At 48.4% G+C, this 15389-nt stretch overlaps 1 protein-coding gene across 2 annotated transcripts in view; it reads right to left on the bottom strand.

Annotated features, from left to right (window-relative positions):
- Positions 1-15389, bottom strand: part of FRMD7 (FERM domain containing 7) — a 78083-nt gene that overhangs the window by 27884 nt on the left and 34810 nt on the right. For both annotated transcript variants that reach the window (XM_077285348.1, XM_077285349.1), the window contains exons 4-5: positions 13746-13824; positions 830-927 (exon numbers count right to left, since the gene is read on the bottom strand). In XM_077285348.1, coding sequence (XP_077141463.1) covers positions 830-927; positions 13746-13824 — 177 coding nt within the window. The remainder of the gene's footprint in view (positions 1-829; positions 928-13745; positions 13825-15389) is intronic.

The following is a 15389-nucleotide window of genomic DNA, read 5'->3' as shown; positions in this document are numbered from 1 at the left end:
CAACCAAGTGCATCCAATGGTTCAAGCACTGTTCTCGGAGGGGAACGCCATCTTTCAGGATGATAATGCACAAATTCATACAGCTAGAATCGTTAAAGCATGGCACGAGGAACATTCTAATGAAGCTGAGCATCTCATCTGGCCCCAACAATCCCCAGACCTCAACATTATTGAGCATTTATGGTCGATTTTAGAGATTCAAGTTAGACGTCGATTTCCACTGCCATTGTCGCTCAAAGAACTGGAGAGTGTTTTAACTGCAGAATGGGCTAAAATTCCTTTGGAAACAATTCACACCTTGTATGAATCCATACCTCGTAGAATTGAGGCTGTAATCGCCGCAAAAGGTGGACCTACACCATGTTAAACTAACTTTTGTTGAGTTTTCCAGGTGTTTCCATTATTTTGTCCAACCCCTGTATAATTTAGAGAGGTGATAATGCCACGATGGAGGATGGACTGTGACTATGTTTGCAGGTTCATCAGTAGTGATGAGCGAACATGCTCTGAAAAATATGTTCGAGTCTCTGCGGTTGCATGTTTCAAGGCTACAACTGGCGGCCACAGACAGGAGAATAGTGCAAGAATAGTAAATGGGCCCCTTGCACTCCAATAGCTCATCATAATGCACAATTACACCTGTTTTGGAGTTAGAAATTTCTTGGGCCCCTATCCGGCTGCACAGAATGCACCAATGGTTTGTCCGCCCCTACTGGGGCTCTCCTAACTACAGCCATTCCCCAGGTGACAAGTCTTACTTTTTAATTTGACAGACACATGTAACCTTCATGTTTGGATATGATCTACAAAGACAAAGTATTTTGCTTACCCTGAAGTACATATGAAGTCATTAAGGCGCCGCTGTTATCATTACAAGATAATTTCCCAGATGCCAAATCCTTTTTTATTTGTAGAGCGAACAGATACCTGAAAATTTGAAATATTAGTAAACATATGTTTTTAGTGTTTGAATAAAATACAACTATAAATAAAAAAAAAAATAACCGTCTCTATCCACACCAGCAAAAACTGTCGCCATAGTCAGCCCGTAATACATATTCTATACATATTCTATCTGAAACAAAATAAGGAACTGATACTTCATTTTATTTGTTAAAATGTCCAATAAAGTAAACCAAAAATGCAAAAAATTCTATTAACATTCTGTACACAATACCCATAATATTAAAACAATAATATTAATTAAAGAGTTAAAAAAAAACCAATCCCATGTGTCATGATCAATTAGAATAAAAACATGTGGGCAAAACCACAAGAACACTCTGGTCATGAAAATATATGGACACACTCCAGGGCATTTTTTTCTTTTTTTTTTATCTAGAGAGGACTTGGTCGAAAGTGGCCAGTTTTTACTCTTAATTTATTCCCAGTGGTCAACTGATTATTATTTTATTTATTTATTTTTAGTACTTGCCACCATTAGGTTCCAAAGACATTGGCCTTTTTATTTAGGTGCTAATTTTTATGGTCTTTTCCACAGGGGCGTTGCTCACAAGGTAATTATGCAGCGTAGTCTAAACACACTCCCCCAGAGAATCCTGTGAGCCTCATCCTCTTGGTAAAGACCACAAAAATTAACAATAAATTAAAAAGTAAAAAGAGCAGTTGTAATAAAATAAGGGCAAAATTGTCAAATTTAGCCACTTTTGACCTGGGGAAAAGTCCTTTATAAATGTGTGTATTTTTGGCTAAAATGAGTTTAATTAAAAATGTAGTACTGCTTGCCCTCCAGAGTCTCTGGGTTGCAGCATCTACTGCTGGCTGCCGAATGAGTTAGCTGAGAATCCATCAGTGAGCTTGTGCTTGTCTTCCTTCTTTTGAGCTGCTCTTCCTATCAGAGCTCCCTGACAGAAGCAATGGAAGGCAAATAGTGCAAAAAATTGCAATTAAGCCTAATGGCAAGAATCATTTTTACTAAAAAAAAATTAGTGATGGACGAATGTGCTCGGCACTGCTCCATACTCAAGCATTCAGGTGCTCAATCAAGTACCAAGCAGTGCGGAGTATTGCATGGTGCTCAAGTCCTTGTAATAAGCTCATTTGAATCTGAGTCGCACATCACACTGATGCTGGGAATACCACTGCAGGGAGCGCAGGGACCCTCGGTCAGCAGGACTCTGTGAGCTCTCTCTTCTATATCAAATGTACCCAGCCACAGCAGCACAGAGGATGTCAGGAAAGCCAGCCACAGCAGCACAGAGGATGTCAGGAGAGCCAGCCACAGCAGCACAGAGGATGTCAGGAGAGCCAGCCACAGCAGTGCAACACCCGCTAGGACCGTGGGGTACTCAGTCCAGGTCCAGCGGTACTTAAAGGAGTGGTCACGGAAGCGGTGACACAGTCAGTGGCCCTGGGCGTCCAACAAAAATTATGGGGGTAAGTGGAAAATAAAATCTATGGGGGACAATTCGTGACGCCACCTGTAGCCGACACTGCTTAAAGGGACCGCTGGGGCAGATGGTAATGCAGCAAGGATGGTTTTGCGCCCCACAAGTGGAGCGGGAGCCCCAGGGCTACCGATGCAGTTGGTAAGGGATGATAGACGGTGGGGTGCAGGACTGAGGGTGCAGGAAATAATTGGAGGACACAGGGATAGCAGTTTCCTTTACCTTTTACTGGTGAATTGCAGGTGCAGTCCGGGGCACAGGTTACAGGTATTGATGGGGTCCGGACAGCCTGGGAGTAACTTGGGATCCACCCAGCCAGGTGGGTTCGGAGGCCTTCCTTTTGCGCTGTACACTCTGTCCCTAGCTGCCTGAAGCTTTACACAAGTTCCTCTCAGTGTCTCTTACTCCTGACCTGTATAGTTAACAGCATGAGCCTTTCATGGGCACTGTGTTCTCACTGGCAGCCCCAGGCTCCTAACCTGCTGTGGTGCCTCCAGGTGTCAAATGGGCCAGGAGACCTGCAATCTCCTGCCCTCCGGTTCTAGTTGCTGGGCCCTTGGTACCAGTGCAACTGCAAGGGGGTTGACTAAAGCCATGAAATGTTATGAATATTTAATATTTATTTATGCTTTAAAATATTGTATTGTTTCTAATATGTATTAGGGAGAGCGTAGTACCCAAGTTGGCCCACTAGATGGGAGTCGAGAGTTACTCAGCCTGTAAATAGTTAAGTGGGAGGAGCTAGTGACAGAGTTCAGAGCAGCTGAGAATTTGAATCAGTTGGGCGGGAGCGCCCTGTCAGAGCAGTCAGCTCTGCAGAAGTCCAAGGTCCAGTCAGGCAGCATCAGGGCCAGGAAGGCCAGCCGAGAGAGAAGAAGGGCCCCGTAACGTTTTAAAACAAGCCCCGCTATCCAGGGTCAGTGGGGAAGATTGCAGCCATGACAGCAGCAATAGCAGTGACCACATAAAGATTTAGGCAAGAACCAGGCCCTCCACAGCAATAAGATACAGCAGTATTTGAACAAAGGCTGAAGAAAAAGCCAGGACGGAAGGGCAGGTCTCTCGCCTGTTTGCAGCTGATTTCGGGGGCAGAAGGGCTTGTGTCTAGGGAGAAACAGATTACAGGACCCCTGACCGTGATAGAGCTGAACAGGGAAGACTGAGAAACCGTGCGGTACGGTACGACCCGGGTACGTGCTGTGTGACAAGAAGAATAGTGCAGGGAAAGAGGAAGACGTGTACTGCTTAGAACATGGTATTAATGCTGTAACAGAAGTGGATGTGCTGTGTCCTGAAGTCAGTAAAGTTGTTCAGTTGAAAGTTGCAATGGACTGTGTCTCTGTTTGTGTGAAATCGACTGAAGAGAGTCCCCTGCAGAAGAGAGGAGACTCTGAAGGAGTTGGACCTGGAGACACAGGTACACTTACTAAAGGAGCAGCAGGTATGCTGACTGAGAGTCGTGGAGTGTATTTGAGGGGAGGTCAGGGTGTGCAAGAGACTTTTACCTCAGCCACGACTACCACCCTGCCCCACCCTTACACAACCACGGACTCCGGTGTCTTTTGCACTTAATCCACGGAAGAGCTCAATCACAGCTCCACTCCCAGTCTCTCTCCTCACAGCCTTCCTTCCCCTTCACTGTCTAACACTACTCTCTAACCCCACCTCCAAACCAGAACTTATAGGGAAGTTCCCCTGAAACCGGGGTTTAGAGCTCCCCCTTCTGGACTGGAGTCAGGAAGGTGTTGTGTGTTTGTGTTACCTGCTAAGGGGATCCCTCCTTACCTCCAGGCATTACATCACCCCCCCATGAGGCAGGCAATGCCATTGTGGCAACTGGACTCCTGGGGTGCCACATTCCCCCCTAGTACAATTCAGTAGTCCCGGACTGAGGAAACAAAAAGAAAACATGTCAACAGGTGAACAATTGTAAGAATTTACAGGGTTTTGTAGGGCCAAGATGCGCAGTTGTGTCCTGTGGGTGCTGGACAGGAGTCCCTCAATAAATTGCTCCTTTAACAATCTGTCCCCACCTTGCACGCTGTTGGGGTCACTTTGCTTAATGGCCCGCAGCGCCTCCTGGAGATTAAGAACATAGTCCCGTATACTGTCCTGCACCCTTGGTTTGCACCCAAAGAATCTCATCTTTATCTCTACTGCTGTGCGGGGGTCAAAGGTGTCCTTCAGCCTGGCCAAGATTTGTTTAAAGGCCCCGTCTCACATAGCGATTTACCAACGATCACGACCAGCGATACGACCTGGCCGTGATCGTTGGTAAGTCGCTGTGTGGTCGCTGGGGAGCTGTCACACAGACAGCTCTCTCCAGCGACCAACGATCAGGGAAACGACTTCAGCATCATTGAAACTGTCTTCAACGATGCCGAAGTCCCCCTGCAGCACCCGGGTAACCAGGGTAAACATCGGGTTACTAAGCGCAGGGCCGCGCTTAGTAACCCGATGTTTACCCTGGTTACCAAAAAAACCAAACAGTACATACTCGCCTTTCGGTGTCCCTTGCCGTCTGCTTCCTGCTCTGACTGAGCCGCCGTACAGTGAGAGCAGATCACAGCAGTGACGTCACCGCTCTGCTCTGCTCTCACTGTACGACGGCTCAGTCAGAGCAGGAAGCAGACGGCAAGGGACACCGAAAGGCGAGTATGTACGGTTTGTTTTTTTTGGTAACCAGGGTAAACATCGGGTTACTAAGCGCGGCCCTGCGCTTAGTAACCCGATGTTTACCCTGGTTACCAGTGAAGACATCGCTGGATCGGTGTCACACACACCGATTCAGCGATGTCAGCGGGACCTCAACGACCAAAAAAAGGTCCAGGCCATTCCGACACGACCAGCGATCTCACAGCAGGGGCCTGATCGCTGGTACGTGTCACACATAGCGAGATCGCTACTGAGGTCGCTGTTGCGTCACAAAACTAGTGACTCAGCAGTGATCTCGCTAGCGATCTCACTATGTGAGACGGGGCCTTAACAGTTCTTTTATCAGTGTCCAGCCAGGACTTTTCCTCCCTCTGAGTTGCACCAGTTAACTGGCCAGTAAGGATGCTGACCTTACAATTTTCAGACGGGGGTACACTTCAAACAAACTGCAGTCTCTCCTTAACCCCTTCCCGACCTTTGACGCCACGTAGGCGTCATGAAAACCCGTGCCAATCCGACCCATGACGCCTATGTGGCGTCATGGAATGATCGCGTCGCTGCAGAGCGGGTGAAAGGGTTAACTCCGATTTCACCCGTTCTGCAGGGACAGGGGGAGTGGTACTTCAGCCCAGGGGGGGTGGCTTCACCCCCCCGTGGCTACGATCGCTCTGATTGGCTGTTGAAAGTGAAACTGCCAATCAGAGCGATTTGTAATATTTCACCTAAAAAACTGGTGAAATATTACAATCCAGCCATGGCCGATGCTGCAATATCATCGGCCATGGCTGGAAATACTGAAGTGACCCCCCCCACCCCACCGATCGCCCCCCCAAGCCACCGATCTGTCCCGTAGTCCCCTCCGTCCTGTGCTCCGCTCCCCCGTCCTCCTGTCCGCTCCCCCCGTGCTCCTATGTCACCCCCCCGTGCTCCGACGCCCCCCCCCGTGCCCCGATCTCCCCCCCTTATACTTACCGAGGCTCCCGGTGCCCGTCCGCCTCCTCCATGGGCGCCGCCATCTTCCAAAATGGCGGGCGCATGCTCAGTGCGCCCACCGAATCTGCCGGCCGGCATATTCATTACAAAGTACATTTTGATCGCTGTGGTAGGTTCTATCACAGCGATCAAAATAAAAAAAATAATAAATAACCCCCCCCCCCTTTATCACCCCCATAGGTAGGGACAATAATAAAATAAAGAAAATATTTTTTTTTCTTTTTCCACTAGGGTTAGGGTTAGAACTAGGGGTAGGGTTAGGGTTACGGGTAGGGTTAGGGGTAGGGTTAGGGTTATGGCATGTGCACACAGTGCGGATTTGGCTGCGGATCTGCAGCGGATTGGCCGCGGATCCGCAGCGGATTGGCCGCGGATCCGCAGCGGATTGGCCGCTGCGAATTCGTAGCAGTTTTTCATCAGGTTTACAGTACCATGTACACCTATGGAAAACCAAATCCGCTGTGCCCATGGTGCGGAAAATTCCGTGCAGAAACGCTGCGTTGTATTTTCCGCAGCATGTCAATTCTTTGTGCGGATTCCGCAGCATTTTACACCTGTTCCTCAATAGGAATCCGCAGGTGAAATCCGCACAAAAAAACACTGGAAATCTGCTGTAAATCCGCAGGTAAAACGCAGTGCCTTTTACCTGCAGATTTTTCAAAAATCGTGCGGAAAAATCTCACACGAATCCGCAACGTGGGCACATAGCCTTAGGGTTAGGGTTGGAATTAGAGTTAGGGTTGGAATTAGGGCTAGGGTTGGAAATAGGGTTAAGATTAGGCTTGTGGTTAGGGTTACAGATAGGGTTAGGGGTGCGTTGGGGTTACAGTTGTGGTTAGGGTTGGGATTAGGGTTAGGGTTGGGATTAGGGTTAGGATTAGGGTTGGAATTAGGGTTACGGGTGTGTTGCGGTTAGGGTTGTGGTTAGGGGTGTGTTGGGGTTAGGGTTGTGATTAGGGTTATGGCTACAGTTGGGATTAGGATTAGGGGTGTGTTGGGGTTAGTGTTGAAGTTAGAATTGAGGGGTTTCCACTGTTTAGGCACATCAGGGGTCTCCAAACGCAACATGGCGCCACCATTGATTCCAGCCAATCTTGCGTTCAAAAAGTCAAATGGTGCTCCCTCCCTTCCAAGCCCCGACGTGCGCCCAAACAGTGGTTTACCCCCACATTTGGGGTACCAGCATACTCAGGACAAACTGGGCAACAAATATTGGGGTCCAATTTCTCCTGTTACCCTTGCAAAAATAAAAAATTACTTGCTAAAACATAATTTTTGAGGAAAGAACAATTATTTTTTATTTTCACGGCTCTGTGTTATAAACTTCTGTGAAGCACTTGGGGGTTGAAAGTGCTCACCACACATCTAGATAAGTTCCTTGGGGGGTCTATTTTCCAAAATGGGGTCACTTGTGGGGTGTTTCTACTGTTTAGGCACATCAGGGGCTCTGCAAATGCAACGTGATGCCCGCAGACCATTCCATCAAAGTCTGCATTTCAAATGTCACTACTTCCCTTCCGAGCCCTGACGTGTGCCCAAACAGTGGTTTACCCCCACATATGGGGTACCAGCACACTCACAACAAACTTGGCAACAAATATTGGGGCCCAATTTCTCCTGTTACCCTTGTGAAAATAAAAAATTGCTTGCTAAAACATCTTTTTTGAGGAAAGAAAAATGATTTTTTATTTTCACGGCTCTGCGTTGTAAACTTCTGTGAAGCACTTGGGGGTTGAACGTGCTCATCACACATCTAGATAAGTTCCTTGGGGGGGGTCTAGTTTCCAAAATGGGGTCGCTTGTGGGGTGTTTCTACTGTTTAGGCACATCAGGGGCTCTGCAAATGCAATGTGACGCCCGCAGACCATTCCATCAAAGTCTGCATTTCAAATGTCACTACTTCCCTTCCGAGCCCTGACGTGTGCCCAAACAGTGGTTTACCCCCACATATGGGGTACCAGCACACTCACAACAAACTGGGCAACAAATATTGGGGCCCAATTTCTCCTGTTACCCTTGTGAAAATAAAAAATTGCTTGCTAAAACATCTTTTTTGAGGAAAGAAAAATGATTTTTTATTTTCACGGCTCTGCGTTGTAAACTTCTGTGAAGCACTTGGGGGTTGAACGTGCTCACCACACATCTAGATAAGGTTCCTTGGGGGGTCTAGTTTCCAAAATGGGGTCACTTGTGGGGGGTTTCTACTGTTTAGGCATATCAGGGGCTCTGCAAACGTAACATGATGCCCGCAGACCATTCCATCAAAGTCTGCATTCCAAAACGTCACTACTTCCCTTCCGAGCCCCGGCATGTGCCCAAACAGTGGTTTACCCCCATATATGTGGTATCGGCGTACTCAGGAGAAACTGGACAACAACTTTTGCATCCAGTTTCTCCTGTTACTCTTGCAAAAATAAAAAATTCTGGGCTAAAAAAATATTTTTGAGGAAAGGAAACACATTTATTATTTTCACGGCTCTGCGTTATAAACTTCTGTGAAGCACTTGGGGGTTCAAAGTGCTCACCACACATCTAGATAAGTTCCCTTGGGGGTCTAGTTTCCAAAATGGAGTCACTTGTGGGGAGTTCCTACTGTTTAGGCACATCAGGGGCTCTGCAAAAGCAACCTGACGCCCGCAGAGCATTCCATCAAAGTCTGCATTTCAAAATGTCACTACTTCCCTTCCGAACCCCGACGTGTGCCAAAACAGTGGTTTACCCCCACATATGGGGTATCATCGTACTCAGGACAAACTGGACAACAACATTTGGGGTCCAATTTCTCCTATTACCCTTGGGAAAATAAAAAATTCTGGGCTAAAAATCATTTTTGAGGAAAGAAAAATTATTTTTTATTTTCACGGCTCTGCGTTATAAACTTCTGTGAAGCACCTGGGGGTTATAAGTGCTGACTATGCATCTAGATAAGTTCCTTGGGGGGTCTAGTTTCCAAAATGGGGTCACTTGTAGGGGATCTCCAATGTTTAGGCACACAGGGGCTCTCCAAACGCGACATGGTGTCCGCTAACGATTGGAGCTAATTTTCCATTCAAAAAGTCAAATGGCACGCCTCCCCTTCCGAGCCTTGCCGTGCACCCAAACAGTGGTTTACCCCCACATATGAGGTATCGGCGTACTCAGGAGAAATTGCCCAACAAATTTTATGATCCATTTTATCCTGTTGCCCATGTGAAAATGAAAGAATTGAGGCTAAAATAAATTTTGTTTGAAAAAAAAGTACTTTTTCATTTTTGCGGATCAATTTGTGAAGCACCTGGGGGTTTAAAGTGCTCACTATGCCTCTAGATAAGTTCCTTGGGGGGGTCTAGTTTCCAAAATGGGGTCACTTGTGGAGGAGCTCCAATGTTTAGGCACACAGGGGCATTCCAAAAGCGACATGGTGTCCGCTAACGATGGAGATAATTTTTCCATTCAAAAAGTCAAATGGCGCTCCTTCCCTTCCGAGCCTTACCATGTGCCCAAACAGTGGTTTACCCCCACATGTGAGGTATCGGTGTACTCAGGAGAAATTGCCCAACAAAATTTAGGATCCATTTTATCCTGTTGCCCATGTGAAAATGAAAAAATTGAGGCTAAAATAATTTTTGGGGGAAAAAAAAGTACTTTTTCATTTTTACGGATCAATTTGTGAAGCACCTGGGGGTTTAAAGTGCTCACTATGCTTCTAGATAAGTTCCTTGGGGGGTCTAGTTTCCAAAATGGGGTCACTTGTGGGGGAGCACCAATGTTTAGGCACACGGGGGCTCTCCAAACGCGACATGGTGTCCGCTAAAGATTGGAGCCAATTTTTCATTCAAAAAGTCAAATGGCGCTCCTTCCCTTCCGAGCCCTGCCGTGTGCCCAAACAGTGGTTTACCCCCACATATGAGGTATCAGCGTACTCAGGACAAATTGGACAACAACGTCCGTGGTCCAGTTTCTCCTTTTACCCTTGGGAAAATAAAAAATTGTTGCTAAAAGATCATTTTTGTGACTAAAAAGTTAAATGTTCATTTTTTACTTCCATGTTGCTTCTGCTGCTGTGAAACACCTGAAGGGTTAATAAACTTCTTGAATGTGGTTTTGAGCACCTTGAGGGGTGCAGTTTTTAGAATGGTGTCACTTTTGGGTATTTTCAGCCATATAGAACCCTCAAAATGACTTCAAATGTGAGGTGGTCCCTAAAAAAAATGGTTTTGTAAATTTTGTTGTAAAAATGAGAAATCACTGGTGAAATTTTAACCCTTATAACTTCCTAGCAAAAAAAAAATTTGTTTCCAAAATTGTGCAGATGTAAAGTAGACATGTGGGAAATGTTATTTATTAACTATTTTGTGTCACATAACTCTCTGGTTTAACAGAATAAAAATACAAAATGTGAAAATTGCGAAATTTTCAAAATTTTCGCCAAATTTCCGTTTTTTTCACAAATAAACTCAGAAATTATCTACCTAAATTTACCACTAACATGAAGCCCAATATGTCATGAAAAAACAGTCTCAGAATCGCTAGGATCCGTTGAAGCGTTCCTGAGTTATTACCTCATAAAGGGACACTGGTCAGAATTGCAAAAAACGGCAAGGTCATTATGGCCAAAATAGGCTGGGTCATGAAGGGGTTAAAATCGCTCAGGGTGTGTAACTCCTCTGAGTACTGCGGTATCCAGGCGGCTCCTGGTATATACGGCATTGATAACGGCCAGTGGCGTAACTTGAAACCCATGAGTCCCGATGCAAAAGCTCCAATGGGGCCCCCAAATATTGTAAATCTTTAATAGCAATAGTCTTTTTCTATATGCCAAGGGAACTTTTAGGGGCCCCTAGATTGCAACCCCTGCACCTGTTGTAGTTACACCCCTGATAACGGCATTATGGGAGTTGTGGCTGTGGCCGTCGCTGGATCCGGACGGTCTATAGGAGCTGCGGCCGCTGCTGGATCCGGCTGCATCATGGGGGCTGCGGCCGCCGCTGAATCTTCATCCGGATTGGACATGTTCCTCCCCCCCTAGTTAACCTCAGAGAAGTTCCCCTGAAACCGGGTTTAGAGCTCCCCCTTCTGGACTGCAGTCAGGAAGGTGCTTTATGTTTTTGTTATCTGCTAAGGGAATCCCTCCTTACCTCCAGGCATGACATCGCCCCCCCACCCCACCCCCGTGAGGCAGGCAATGCCACTGTGGCAACCGGACTCATGGGGTGCCACAGCAGCACAGAGGATGTCAGGAGAGCCAGCCTCAGCAGTACAGAGGATGTCAGGAGAGCCAGCCTCAGCAGTACAGAGGATGTCATGAGAGACAGCCTCAGCAGCACAGAGGATGCCAGGAGAGCCAGCCTCAGCAGCACAGAGGATGCCAGGGGAGCCAGCCTCAGCAGCACAGAGCATGTCAGGAGTGCCAGCCTCAGCAGCACAAAGCATGTCAGGAGTGCCAGCCTCAGCAGCACAGAAGAGGTCAGGGGAGCCAGCCTCAGCAGCACAGGGGAGCCAGCCTCAGCAGCACAGAGGATGCCAGGAGAGCCAGCCTCAGCAGCAGAGAGGATGCCAGGGTAGCCAGCTTCAGCAGCACAGAGGATGCCAGGGTAGCTAGCCTCAGCAGCACAAAGGATGCCAGGGGAGCCAGCCACAGCAGCACAGAGGATGCCAGGAGAGCAGGCCCCAGCAGCACAGAGGATGCCAGGAGAGCCAACCTCAGTAGCACAGAGGATGTCAAGGGAGCCAGCCTCAGTAGCACAGAGGATGTCAAGGGAGCCAGCCTCAGCAGCACAGAGGATGCCAGGAGAGCCAGCCACAGCAGCACAGAAGATGCCAGGGGAGCCAGCCTCAGCAGCACAGAGCATGTCAGGAGTGCCAGCCTCAGCAGCACAGAAGATGTCAGGGGAGCCAGCCTCAGCAGCACAGGGGAGCCAGCCTCAGCAGCACAGAGGATGCCAGGAGAGCCAGCTTCAGCAGCAGAGGGGATGCCAGGGTAGCCAGCCTCAGCAGCACAGTGGATGCCAGGGTAGCTAGCCTCAGCAGCACAAAGGATGCCAGGGGAGCCAGCCTCAGCAGCACAGAGCATGTCAGGAGTGCCAGCCTCAGCAGCACAGAAGATGCCAGGAGAGCCAGCCTCAGCAGCACAGAGGATGTCAGGGGAGCCAGCCACAGCAGCACAGAGGATGTCAGGAGAGCCAGCCACAGCAGCACAGAGCATGTCATGTCAGGAGTGCCAGCCTCAGCAGAACAGAGGATGTCAGGGGAGCCAGCCACAGCAGCACAGAGCATGTCAGGAGAGCCAGCCACAGCAGTACAGAGCATGTCAGAAGTGCCAGCGTCAGCAGCACAGAAGATGCCAGGAGAGCCAGCCTCAGCAGCACAGAGGATGTCAGGGGAGCCAGCCACAGCAGCACAGGCACAGAGCATGTCAGGAATGCCAGCCTCAGCAGAACAGAGGATGTCAGGGGGAGCCAGCCACAGCAGCACAGACGATGTCAGGAGAGCCAGCCACAGCAGTACAGAGCATGTCAAGAGAACCAGCCACAGCAGCACAGAGGATGCCAGGAGTGCCAGCCTCAGCAGCACAGAGCATGTCAGGGGAGCCAGCTTCAGCAGCACAGAGGATGTCAGAAGAGCCAGCCACAGCAGCACAGAGCATGTCAGGAGTGCCAGCCTCCGCAGCACAGAGCATGTCAGGGAAGCCAGCCACAGCAGCACAGAAGATGCCAGGAGAGCCAGCCTCAGCAGCACAGAGGATTTCAGGGGAGCTAGCCACAGCAGCACGGAGGATGTCAGGAGAGCCAGCCACAGCAGCACAGAGCATGTCATGTCAGGAGTACCAGCCTCAGCAGAACAGAGGATGTCAGGGGAGCCAGCCACAGCAGCACAGAGCATGTCAGGAGAGCCAGCCACAGCAGCACAGAGCATGTCATGTCAGGAGAGCCAGCCACAGCAGCACAGAGCATGTCAGGAGTGCCAGCCTCAGCAGCACAGAGCATGTCAGGAGTGCCAGCCTCAGCAGCACAGAGGATGTCAGGGGAGCCAGCCACAGCAGCACAGAGGATGCTAGAAGAGCCAGCCTCAGAGCACAGAGCTCTCCTGACATCCTCTGCGCTGCTGTGGCTGGCTCTCCTGACATCTTCTATTCTGCTGTGACTGGCTCTCCTGACATCCTCTGTGCTGCTGTGGCTGGCTCTCCTGTCCTCCTCTGTGCTGCTGTGGCTGGGTCCCAGGAGGGTACTGAGTACACATGATTGGTTGATATAGATGAGAGAGCTCACAGAGAGTCTGGTTGACAGAGGTGTCCCTGCGCTCCCAGCAGTGGTATTCCCGGCATCAGTGCAGCGCATGGCTCAGATTCAAATGAGCTTATTACAGGGCCCGGAGCATCTTTCTTTCTCTCTCCTACCTGGCCGTGGAATACAGGTCTCCTGGAAAAATGTTTGACGCCTTCATTAACTTACATTATGCTTGGTACTCCTGTTGAGCTCCCAATCTGTTTGATGGGATTGTTTTGAGTACTGAGCATCCAAGCAGTTTACTGCTCGCTCATCACTATCAAAAATACATACATTTAGGCAGAAAAAAAGAATGCCAGTGAAGGTTTCTATAGCCTTTAAGGGGTTAACATTAGCTGAACTTTTCATCACATACGAATCTATTATATCTATCACTTATATCTTGATATACTGAATGGAATTTACAGAATGAAGGATTGATAACCTCGTGAGCTCGCCTCGCAGCTGACCGGGGTCCACTGGGAAGAATTTCACCATGAATTTGAAGATAGATTCTTTAGGGTCTCAAAAATCAAGAAAACAATACATTATTTATATAGAAATCCACACAAAAATGGTATGTACAATATAAGCTAAAGTAAACATTAATGTACTTTTTTTTTATCAAATTGAATTGCAAAACTGCAACCTATTTATAACCCCATAATGGCCTTTTTAGTTAGAAAATAGAAAATATGTTGATCTCAGTCAAAAAGGAGGTCTCAGTATTATTTATAGCTGATAAAGCAGAGGGGAGAGGCTCCTGCTGCAGTTAATTGTCTCACATGCAAAATCAGGTTACATCTGAGCCATTAGAGAGGGATAGTGGGCGTTTCTTCCGGTTTGGATGAATTATGACAGGGGCAGCTATGTGACATCCCCCACTGGAAGAGAAAGCGAAGAGACCATACCGGAGCATGGGCAGCAGTACTGAGGAATGGTGGGGGGCCAGTAGGTATACTTTTAAGAGTACTGCACTACAACAGTACATTGTAACAGCCACTAAGCAATGTATGGGAAGGCTACACTTCATCGCATACCGCATATTGCTTGGCTCTGGCCGCTGTAAGAACATTTTTCAGCTGATTGATTGGGACGTTGCGTTTTTGACCCCAGAATCTCATATTGATAGCCTATCCTATGGTTACTGTGATGTGATGTACAGAAGTTGTCTCGCCAATCCAGCTAACCAAAAGCTGCCCTGGAGATCCAGGAAAGTAAGAGAATCACAGATCTCCTGTGCAGCCGCCAGAATGTTCTGACCTGGATGGTGGACTAGAGTCCTGCAAACCCATCTGCCCATCAGAGCTGGCGTTAGGGGCAGGCAGACCAGGCAGTTGCCTGGGGCCCCCGCTCCCTCAGGGGCCCCCAGCCAGCGGCACATCACACAGCCTTTATGGGGCCCCTGTGAGGCAGGGGGGCTCGCCTGCCACCAGCACCAACTCCCCCGCCACATTGAACAATATCGGCGTTTGCCGGTACAGTTCAAAGCAATGATGGAGGAGAGAGCGTCAGCTGACTCTCCCTCTCCCATCATTCCCTGCTCTGCCTCTGACCCTGTGGGTGCGTGATGACATCATTGCACACTCACTGTGTGCCAGGCAGTGCAGCCACTGAGACAGGAGCAGGGAGCAGAGCGGGCACGAGGTGAGATGAGGAGTGTGTTTTTTTTACTATAACAGCGAGTACTGGACTGTGGGGCCATTCTCGGAGGGGGGAGATGTGGGCTGTGCTATATACTATGTGGGCTGTGCTATATACTATGTGAGTTGTGCTATATACTATGAGACTTGTGCTATATACTATGCGGGCTGTGTTATATCCTATGTAGGTTGTGTTACATACTATGAGGGTTGTGTTATATACTATGTGGGCTGTGTTATATACTATGGGGGCTGTGTTATATACTATGGGGGCTGCATTATATTCTATGGGGGCTACATAATATACTATGGGGAGGTGGGCGTATTATGTTCTATGGGGACTACATCATATTCTATGGGGGGGCTGTATTAGATTTTATGAGGGAGGATTGCATCATACTCTTTGATGGGGCTACATTATATTCTATGGGGAGGTGGGCTGTATT

This window comes from Ranitomeya variabilis, chromosome 2 (assembly GCF_051348905.1).
Source record: "Ranitomeya variabilis isolate aRanVar5 chromosome 2, aRanVar5.hap1, whole genome shotgun sequence".
NCBI classification, from domain to species: Eukaryota; Metazoa; Chordata; class Amphibia; order Anura; family Dendrobatidae; genus Ranitomeya; species Ranitomeya variabilis.
This window is presented reverse-complemented; position numbering and strand designations above follow the sequence as displayed.